The following is a 10,491-nucleotide window of genomic DNA, read 5'->3' as shown; positions in this document are numbered from 1 at the left end:
CGTCTCGTACATGTACATCACGGAGAAGACAGAATTTGCACTTCCTTCCATTTATAAGAGACCCCGCTTGTTGGGATACAAGATGGCCCTTTGCCCTCTTTTCCTTTCTTTTTATTCTTCTTCTTCCTCTTCTTCCCCCTTCTCTCTCTTCTTTTCCCTCCTCTCTCAGACTTCATCGCCAAACTTCATCCGATCTCATCGTGTTCTAGGCCGCCTCCAACCCGCCGCCTCCGCTCCTTCCCTTCCGCCTCCCGAAAGCCTTTCTGCTTATAACTGCTTCAGCTTCAGTGACAACTTGCGGCTCTTCTCTCTCTCTTCTTCTTCTCTCTTGTCCCAGTTTCGCGCTTGAATTTTGCCTTCTCACGTTTGCCATAATTCAAACATTATCATCATCACCATTCCAGTTGCTAGTTGATGGCATCCAGTTGAATCGGCCAAACATTATCTTTTTTTCCCCTTTGCAGACAGTTTGCTGTTCTGCTGGCTTTGTGACTCTCGAGGCTTGCCGTGAAACCTTTATTCTTTTTTTGGTCATCATTCTTTTTTTGTATTGGTTCTTCTTGTTACGGTGTTTCTTTTGCACGCAGGTCTTAAGAATCCATAGTCACCAAGATTGACGAGCTAGTCCGTTTACACATTGCTTTTTATCTGTCTTTTTGGCCAAATCTTTGCGACCCTACTTACCAGCCATTGTGTTGTCTTTTGGACTTTTTCAGTCATTCAGTCCAGTATGCCTTCGGGCGCACGAAAACGCCGTAGAGCGGACACTCATGTCACCCGAAGCTACAGTTCCGATGACAATTTTGGCTGGAAAGAAAACGCCCCTTCTCCGATCCTGCCCCCGCTGCCTTGCAGTAGAAACCTTTCTTCTAGAACGCGCAGTGCTCGAAGTTGGACCGACTCGCAAACTTCAAGTCATACGAGCCCCCCACCTACATCAATAACAACAGCTACAGCCACCCCTCTAGCTCCCATCAGTAATCAAACCCATGAAACCCATGAAACCCATGGGGAGCGATTGACTGAAATATCCAAGGCTAGACTCCCTAGCTCCAGCATTCCTGTCATCTTCTTTTCCCCCACCATTGTCAAAAGGAATAGGAGAGTTGCGTCCCGCCAGAATCTAGACCGCTTTATAACTCATCGCAAGCTTGATTCTAGTCTAGCAGATCGCTTTCAGACGACCAAGTCTAGCCTCGAACTGACCCTCTATGAATCTCTCGCCCGCAGCAACGTTGCCTCTGTTGATCCTTTCATTTCTACACCACAGCAGCGCAATTTTGCTCTTTCTCAGCGCAGTCAAGCTCTCGGTAAGCCTTTTTACAGCCTAAGTATCCAACCAAGGCCTACGTATCTAATTTTCTCTTCAAATCTAGCTCGTAATCATGAGCGGCAACTTCATCAGCGATCTCAGAGAATGGGTAGTGGGAGTATATGGAACATCGGGGGCGCTATTCCTCCTATTAACGATGGCCGGGGGCATCTCATTCAGTCTGGCACCTCAGCTACTCGCATGTATGTCACCTCTTGGCCCGGGCCAGATCCTAGTGCTATAGAAGAAAGTGATATGTATTCAAGTCGCATCGCTGCTGCTCTAGGTCTGGATCGAACTGAGAGGATATTTCCCATCGGCAACCCTGACATCACAGAGCCAGAAGAGGTCCGCCGTTTTGACCCACGAAGCATTGCCAGAAATATCTCTTCTAGTACAAAGTGGAATGGATCGCGGTGGGTGAATAACAAAACAAGTAAGTCATATCGGTATTGCCTCCAAAAGAGCGTTTACACACGACAGAGGCTTCCATCCTAGCTATTAGTTATAAACACACAAGTACAAGTGGCTATTCTTTCGTTTTGACGGTCACCAACTCACCAGCCTTTCTAGGACCAGAAAAGAGAAATAACTCTCGCACAATTCCCACAGCTCCATTTAGGTATGCCTATTCCTTGCACTTGATAATTCTCTTTACTTTTTACAACACTGTGTGTTTTTGCTTAGCCTATCCAACTTGTTAACCTATTATTAAACACCCCATTTTTTAGAGTTCTTGACGCCCCAAACCTTCGGAACGACTTCTATTGCTCTCTCTTGTCATGGTGTGACACAAGCCAGATTTTGGCTATGGGCCTTGGTGGAAAAATATACGGCTGGTCTGAAAACGCTGATATTATTCTGCTAAAAGACAGCGGTAAAAATGACGAGTTCGAGCCATGGATATCGGCCCTAAACTTTTCCTCAACGGAGGGACGTAAAAGCATTCTGGCTTATAGCACTTCGGATGGAGAGTTGGGGTTGATAGGCATCGACGACTTTCGTCAAAAGGAGACCCAGCCCAGGTTTTCTCAAAGGTTTGAGGGCCGCGTTTCGTGCTTGAGTTGGCGACCAAAGGTGACTTGGAGACCATCGCTAAACCCTCTCCTTCGGAGAGCTCTCGTGCCAAATGAAGATCTCTTGGTCGGCGATGAGCGAGGTTGTGTTTCGTACTACGCAGTGGAATGGCCATCGGGAACAATAGAAAGAGGGGTGGGCTTTCATGGTTCAGTGACTCTCTTGGCCCGAGTTTTTATTCACTCACAACAGGTCTGCGGTCTTGCCTGGTCTCCAGATGGCTCGATGTTTGCCTCTGGTGGAAACGACAATGTTTGCAGTCTTTTTGAAGCCGACCATTTTCTTGCCAGTCGAATGGACAAACTCTCAGTTACTCCCACTGCAATTTCGAGGTTGTCGTATCTGCTGAATAGCCATCATACCTATATCGAAGATGAGCCAATCGATACCCTGATTCCACCGATTGCCGAGCCGTTGCAGACGGCAGAGCATCAAACCCGACTCCCAAAGCACACGTGGGTTCATTCAGCAGCAGTCAAGGCAATCGCATTCTGCCCTTGGCGGCCTAGTGTCATCGCTACAGGGGGAGGTTCTACAGACAAGTGTATTCACTTTTTTCACACCACTAGTGGCACTGCATTAGCCACCATTGCCGTGTCAGCACAAGTTACGTCACTCATTTGGTCGACGGCAAGGAGAGAGATCGTAGCCACTTTTGGATTTGCTCTTCCGGAGCATGGGCGCCGCATTGCGGTATTCAGTTGGCCAGATTGCCGAGAAGTTGCGGCCCTTACTTAGGAGGGAGGACCGCGTGCTCTCCACGCCATCTGGTGTCCACTGATTCCTACAGAAACAGGAGTAGCCAATGAATATTCATCATCATCGGAAGGATGCATTGTGATTGCATCCAGTGACGGATCAATCAAATTTCAAGAGGTGTGGGCTGCGGAGAAACGAGCAATGCCAACAAGGGGTGGCCTCCTTGGAGGCAGCAATATTTTGGAGCTCAACGATGGCATGGATCACGATATGCCGTTGGTGATTCGTTGAGGCCTCGCAAAAAAGAGAAAGCCCTTTCTTCAAGACCAAAAGTCCGGCAATTCGCACATCACGCTCCAAGATTTTTTTCTTCTTCCCTATTTAAGCTTGTATTTCTTTTCTACACTTCAGCTATACTCTTATCCTGGATAAAGCCAAGTACTGCTGTTGGCGGAATTCTCATTAAAAAGCACATGGCAGAAAATGATTACAGATAGTATAGTTAAAGCGAGCTTGAGCTTATACCCAGGCCTAGCACAAGCCAGTCAACTGCTTGTTGCACAGAATTGGACGAGCAATATTAGCCATAGGGGAAAGCGAGCTGTATTTCTCAAATAGCGATAGTGAATAGCAAATAGAATTGGCCTGTAATACATAGAGACAGTAAGCCATGTGTACACCAATAATAAACTAGCAGAACAGAAGCAAACTCCAAAAACTCCGAAGAAAAGAACAACGAGGAAACCATGAAAACATCCTCCCAATACCGCTTTGAGGGCTAGAAAAGGAATATATGTACAGATGGTGCAGAAACAAGCACTGCAAGCACGGGGGGGGGGGGGGGGTTCCTGTATATGAATAGAAGAAAAAAGGGAACGCCGCCAAAGAAGTAAAAAAATCATCGCCCAGGGCTAGCTAATACAGACAGCCAACAGGTTACTTGAGGATAGCAATCAGCAAGATCAAGATAATAATCAAAATGACAATGGTCATCATGCCGCGGCTATCGCTTTCATCTTCAGCAATGCGGTTCAATGACCTCCGCGCACGATCAAGCCGGCTCTGGTGCCGATCGACTACAGCTTCTGTATCCTCCAACATGCCAACATGGGCATCCAACTCATCACCAATGCGCATGCTCAGTTCACGCTGGCGACTAATCGACTCGCCTAACCGGTCCAGGTGGGCGTCTTGCTCGTCCATTATGCGATCATGGAAGGTATGGATTTGCTCGTTGGACATGTCGTCCGCCTCATCGCGGTAGCCCGCACTGTCTGTGGCATCCGTGTATCGCGTGCCGAATAGTTGTTGGGCTTCCACGTCTGCAGCACCATCGCCCGCAGTCGTGTCAAGGTCGCGGAAGCGCACGCCCTGCGAAGCAGGAGCTGAGGGTGAAGATGAGGGGCTTGATGAGGCGGAGAGGGGGTCAGGAGCAGTGAAGCGGTGGAACTGCGAGGTCAGGCTGTCAAGTTGCTTGGAGAGTGTGATTAAGGAGTCGTCGATATCGTTGGCAGCACTAGAGCAAAGAGAAGTCAGAAAAACAAGACATGTTAACTATGCCACAAGACATCATTAAAGAATGCTAGGAAATAGTTTGGAAGTAAAAAGAAAAGGAAAAAAAAAAAAGGACAAAAAAACTCACTCTTCGCTGCCCGCACTTCGCAGCCTATCCTCCTCAGTCCGCAACGCTGCAATTCCCTCATTCAACTGCTCCAGTGACCGCGCAATGTGGCCGTCCTGGCTGTCAGCTTCAGCACCTAAACTCGTCCCAGCAGCAAGTGCCGATGAGGCGCGCTGACGCTCCAGAAGAGCAAGTTTGATGTGATCAGCAAGAATGAAGAGGTGGCCTGTGGTAGACATTTTTAGGAGGAGGCTGTATAAAGAACAAAGAAAAGACTTAAGAGAGAAAAAAAATAATGAGGAAAACTATTGCGCTTCTTCAAGTAGAGTTGGGGAGTGTTGTAGTGTCAATGGGACTTTCAGCACGCAGTAAAATGTAGATGAGTCCTGTTCTTTGATTACTTATTTCCGTATGCCGCCGAATTTAAGGATGAGAACAACTTGGTGAACGATGATGGTCTCATATCCAGACAGACTTGTATACCTAAGGACCTGATAATCACAAGCCAAGCCAAGAGCTTAAAAGCGACAGGCCTGCCAGCTGTTAGGTGGTTTGAGACGGCCCGTTCATACACACCAGCCAAAGGCTGGGCTACTGACGAGAGAAAAAAAAAGAATGAGCTGACATTGCGTAATCTGGGAATCGAACCCAGGGCTAATCGAAATCATTACCGGATGGCAACGATTAATGTTACCACTACACCAATTACGCGTTCACATAAAACACCCCTGCTAAACCTATACAAGGATCTTTGGTTGTTCTCCAATTTAGGTCCACTTTTTCCCCAATAACAACCCCAATGTCTATATTGATAGTGATCCCAGTAGACATTCAGTTCAATCCGGATCAGATAAAACAAAAGTGATATAGATTCGAAAATGTTTGCAGACTTGCGTCTGACTTCCGACTTGGAGTAGCAAAAGTAAGAGACCCAAGGGAAAGAGGGAAGGGAAAAAGAGGAAAAGGGCAAAGACTACGAGCTGCATCCACAAACACCAATAGCCGCTCTCATTCACGCCGACTGGTATATTTCTGCGTGCCTGGACTTGCCGCTCCCGCCGACCTTCTGCGCAACAGAGGCCGAGCCGGTCTTGCTCTCATACACTCCAGCGCCTAGACTCACGCCATTTTCCGCATCCTTTCCCTGGTGTGTTTGTCGTTGGATCTGTGCACCCACCATCGCATCAGAGCCTTTGGTGCGCTCGCCGCCAAGAAGCGTATCTTCTGGGCCTGCATACCCCAAAATACAATGTTAGCGAAAGAATGCGCAGCGCAAATGATGAAGGGATAAAACAGAGAGAATATATATCTATGGCACAGGGGATCCGGTGTGTGCAGACGAATTCTCGTTGTCTAGACGGATATCAGACTCTTACCACTAAGATGCTGCGCTTGACTTGCAGCTCGGCTGCTGATGCCACGCGTAATAGCGACCAGACGACGCGGAGCCATAGATCGAAGGGGGTTAAGGGCACGAGCAATCATTCTGTGCTGCTAAGTATATGATATGGCAGTTTGTGAATAGCAGAACGCCTTCTCAGTAGTAGTACGATATAGAAAGATAAGGGCACAAGTAAGTGTAGATTCTAAAAAATGAAGAGAAAGAAATGAAAGAGGAGAGTACAGGTAGTAGTCGATGCCCCAACAGGTCCTCTAGTCTTATATACCCAACACCGACCCTCCCTAAAGCTACTCATGTGTGTCACATGAGTCGAAGCGTAGCTTGGTATCTATCCGTCTCCTAAGCTTCCCCTCATGGATACAAGGCTCTGCTCGTCTTTGCTACACTTTGGTCTTACCATTTCATTTCCTCTTCTTTCTCTTTTCTACTATGCTTTTCCTAATTTCCTTTTTTAGTTAGCTGGCGTAGCTCGTTGTATCTTCTCATTGGTTTACGCTGTCTTACTTGCCTGACTTTCGGGATGGAGGATGGGACCGTCCCCATCTCCAACTTAGATAGAGTGAGAATAGCGAAATCTCAAGGAATAAAAAGGCAAAACATTACTCCGCCATGCTACCAGCCAAGAACAGTGAGGCCAGTCAATCGCTAAACAAGACACTTGGCAAATAAACATGAAAATACAGGTTTCCAGCGATTTTGTTGGTACACGTGGTGATAGTATTCGAAGTGTTGGTCACTAAATCAATCATGAAATCAAACAGCCAAAAAAGGCCGTTCAGCTCTGTCCCAGGCAGGACAGGCAAAGCGAAAGAGAAAAGAAATAGGAGGAGGAAATAAAGTGATTACACCGCAAACATAGAAAGCCCAAGGTCAAACAGAGGCAAAGGCCACAAAACTCCACTGTATAGGAGGGACAAGTCCCTATAAAAACCATGAACCCCAAAAGATATGAAAGCAAAAGCCAAAGCCGGAAATAAAACAAAAGCCAAGTCCCTCATGCATGCAATACACCAAAAAATAGAGGCTTCAAAAATGAACAGCAAAATCCCCCAAGTAGATGGAAAAACAGGAACAGGGAACCAAGATATGTGTGGAAACAAAAGCAAATATGGCCATACAGTTTCCCCCCAAAAATGATGAAAAACGAGCAAAATTGAGATGCAAGAACCGCCAAGTAAACAAGAGTTTCGAGAGTATTCGATAAAAACCAGGAAAATAAAAAGAAAGAAAAAAAACAGTCGAAGCCAGAAGCCGCAGAAAGATGAGAACGCCGAGCCAGTAGTCGTGAAGCCAGAAAGACGCATGTCGGTAGCCGGTAAAAAGAGAAAAGAAAACAGATGGAAGCAGCCCTCCCGCTCGTTAGAAGACGGAATAAAAGAGAATAAGAAAACAGATTTGAAGTGGAAAAAACAAGCGCCACTCTCCAAGCCAAAAGCCGATTCCCGAAAGTCCGATTTTCAAATAGGTATAAGAGTTGTTGACAGAATAGTGCAAAAGTGTAACCTCAAAGACAGAAAGGAAACAAGGAACACCAGTGGTATATCATCCGTAAGAGAAACAAAGGAAAAAAAGAAATAGAAATAAAAGACAAATGAAGAACGAGATATTGGAATAAAGAAAAAGGAAAATCGTCGCTGGAACAATGGGGAAAGATATTGAATGAATAGCGGCGAGGCCAAAGCATATGCGAAATGGTCGGAAAGATAGTCGCATACAACTTTGCCTCGTAGGTGAGACGGAGGGCCGAAATAAAGTGTGAATGAGGAAGAGAAGTTTGTTCGTACACATCCCAGTTGCCATCAAAGCAATAGGACAAAAGAAGAAAAAAAGTCAACGGAGCAAGACATCGGTGTCATCGCAAGGCTAGTCGACAAAGTAATAAAAGAAATACGACAAAAGAAAAAGAAAAAAGTTTCTCACACTCAAATCGGCAACCCAGCACCACTGCTCCCCTCCTTTACCGCAATACGTTGGCTCCTCTTGTTGTTCTTGCACTTTGTCGTCAAGGATTTCTTGTGTCTTCTTTTGGTTTGTTCCTCTCCAAATCAGATGGATAAACCAACACCATCAACAAACCGTCGTTAAACAGCTTTATCGTTTGAGGGCATTTGATTCACCAGCTCAGCCTCAGTCTAGCCTGCTGCACATAGAGCTATGCACCATGTCCTAACACATGCATTGTCTACCATTGCGCCCCCTCCTTTGTTGTTTTCTTGCCATATCGTGTGGTGCAGATGGATCACTTATTCGTGTCTAACAAGACATGAATAAACGAGGCCACACTCCACAAGAAACTTCAAACGGGGGTACAAATGATAACGCAGCGGTATTAAACATGGCAATAGCAACACGGCCATCAGCAAGAGCAAGGAGGGCAAGAGAGGAAGAACAACAAGTATGACAAGACTGCACAGCATCTGGCAACCAATCATCGACCGGCAGGGCATTCAGAGCATTCCTCTAGCATCTAAACCATATCACATCACTTCTTTGCAATCCTTACTCCACCCGTCTACGTCCCAGCAGTGGCTATTCTGATGAGACATGAGGGGCAGGAAAGAATGCAATATAATTAAAGTAATGTGTGCTGGAGAAGAGACAAGAAGCTTGCTCTGTTCTCGACTTACCACCGGCGACCAATGGAGCTGTGCATGCGGCCAGGAGACACGGAGGGGGGAGGGCTGACGCCAGCGGCAGCGTGCATGGCAGTACCAGTGGCAGGGTTGATGATGGGAATGGGGTTGCGGGCACGAGTAGCAGCCGGCTGGTGCAGCTTAAGACCAGCTGCCTGAGCGGACGTAAAAGCAGGTGCCAGGTAGGTAGGGGGCGAAGACGATGACGTAGAAGAGCTAAGGGAAAAAGGCGTCGCAACCGACTGGGGAATCTGGGTGGGCGAGGCCTCGGGCGAGTTGCTTGCCAGCGACGAGTGTTCTGACGAAGAGCTGTGGATGGAAATCAACTGCACGGAGGGGAAGTTTGACGAGCGGTCAGCGGGGGAGGCAGTTCGCGAAGAGCAGGGCGACGAAGGCCAACTCACATCGTTCTCACTTAATAGATTGGGGCAGAACTCCATGTCGTCTTCGAGGTCAAAGGAGCGGGTAGCCTCAAAGCGGGATCGGAAGTTCATAAGAGCCATGCTGTCGTTCAGGTCTTTCACTGCACGAGCGTTGCGCATTTGGCCTTTAGCCACCGTCGACTGAGCTAATCTCTGGGCACGGCGGTTGCGGCCATGGTGAGAGTGCTGCTGGTGAGGAACGGGGGCAACAGGAGTAGGGACAGTAGAGTAGTAGCCGTACGTGGACATGTTTGCTGTTGAAGAATGTGTGGAAGCAAGAGAAATGGAGATTGGTACGTAGGATGTGGGATGACAGGATTCAGCAGCGCAAATAGCAAATAGTCAAGAGCACCGGGACAGTTTAGTTCGATAGATAAGAGATATCGTCAAACGCGGAATATATGCACAGAGAGAAGAAAAAGAGAATCGGAGTTTTCCCAAGTGCAGAAGGAAAGAAATCAGAAAGAGTGTTGCTAGTTCGAATTGGCTCAAAGAAAAACAACAAATGCAGTATATGATTACCACGAGTCTGGCGAGAAAGAGGGAGAAAAAGAAAGAGGATGGATTGAAGGTTGGATTTGCAATGTGAAGAGTGTTTGGTGATAGTTGGCGGGTGTTGGTCAGAGCAAAAGAAGAAAAAAAAAATTGTGTGGTGGGTGGATGTGGGTATTTCGCTATTTTTGCGGGCGGGTAAGGATAAAATGGAGGTTGGAAAGTGGGAAGGGAATAAAAAAGAAAAGAAAAAAGATTAACAAAAATTGGCAGTAGAAAACAAGAGGAAGAAAATAAAAAGGTGGGTAAGAGAGAGAGCTAAAGACAGCGAGCCAGGTGGGCGGCCTTGGGGGTTTTGTTCAAGATTTGGGCAAGCACAGAAAGGCAACAGAAAGAGAAAATAAAGAGAGAAGAGAGAGTACAAAGAAGGAACCTAGAACGTAACTTGCCTATGTTCCTGTATTCTGGCTTGTCAAAGATAGAGAGGGTGCAGCTAAAAAAGATCTGTCCAGGGCCAGACCCAGACCCCCCTCCTTCCCCCAGACCATGGTCCAATGCAGAGTGAGAAAATAGACGAACAAGGTCCCGTATAGTACGGGCCAGAAGTATGTATCCTAGCCGTCCGACGCCCACCAGGCCGCTGCCTGTCCGGTGCTAGAAACGTCTGGAGACTAATGGCCTGGGTGTCCCTCCTTTTAGCGTGTGTGCTGAATTGGCAGTGCAAAAGGCAAAAGGCAGTCGTCCCTCCCCTTCCTGCTGTCTCTGTTCTTTCTTCCTTCCTGTCTCTGCTCTTTCCTTCCTTTCTCTCTCTTTCTGCATGGGGCAAGGTGCCT

General features: G+C 47.2%; 4 protein-coding genes across 4 annotated transcripts; 1 reads left to right on the top strand and 3 right to left on the bottom strand.

Annotated features, from left to right (window-relative positions):
* Nucleotides 1-730: 730 nt before the first annotated feature.
* On the top strand, nucleotides 731-3,127 carry HOO65_011340 (WD domain-containing protein; the record flags this gene model as incomplete). The annotated part of the gene is made up of 4 exons (XM_071005496.1): nucleotides 731-1,310; nucleotides 1,377-1,748; nucleotides 1,925-1,934; nucleotides 2,044-3,127. 4 exons carry the CDS (start codon nucleotides 731-733, stop codon nucleotides 3,125-3,127), a joined length of 2,046 nt encoding a protein of 681 aa, XP_070863161.1.
* Nucleotides 3,128-4,024: 897 nt separating this feature from the next.
* Nucleotides 4,025-4,948, bottom strand: HOO65_011339 (SNARE complex subunit (Syn8); the record flags this gene model as incomplete). Its single annotated transcript, XM_071006064.1, has 2 exons — nucleotides 4,025-4,604; nucleotides 4,731-4,948. The coding sequence occupies 2 exons, from the start codon at nucleotides 4,946-4,948 to the stop codon at nucleotides 4,025-4,027; spliced, it is 798 nt and encodes a 265-aa protein (XP_070863160.1).
* A 773-nt stretch (nucleotides 4,949-5,721) lies between these two features.
* On the bottom strand, nucleotides 5,722-6,194 carry HOO65_011338 (uncharacterized protein; the record flags this gene model as incomplete). The annotated part of the gene is made up of 2 exons (XM_071006210.1): nucleotides 5,722-5,939; nucleotides 6,086-6,194. The coding sequence occupies 2 exons, from the start codon at nucleotides 6,192-6,194 to the stop codon at nucleotides 5,722-5,724; spliced, it is 327 nt and encodes a 108-aa protein (XP_070863159.1).
* Nucleotides 6,195-8,734: 2,540 nt separating this feature from the next.
* Nucleotides 8,735-9,415, bottom strand: HOO65_011337 (uncharacterized protein; the record flags this gene model as incomplete). The annotated part of the gene is made up of 1 exon (XM_070999946.1): nucleotides 8,735-9,415. The coding sequence occupies one exon, from the start codon at nucleotides 9,413-9,415 to the stop codon at nucleotides 8,735-8,737; it is 681 nt and encodes a 226-aa protein (XP_070863158.1).
* Between the last annotated feature and the right edge of the window lie 1,076 nt (nucleotides 9,416-10,491).

Source organism: Ceratocystis lukuohia, assembly GCF_044167205.1.
Source record: "Ceratocystis lukuohia strain C4212 chromosome Unknown Supercontig1_pilon, whole genome shotgun sequence".
In the NCBI taxonomy this organism is placed as follows: Eukaryota; Fungi; Ascomycota; class Sordariomycetes; order Microascales; family Ceratocystidaceae; genus Ceratocystis; species Ceratocystis lukuohia.
Note: the sequence above shows the minus strand (reverse complement) of the source record. Positions and strands in the feature narration are given on the sequence as shown.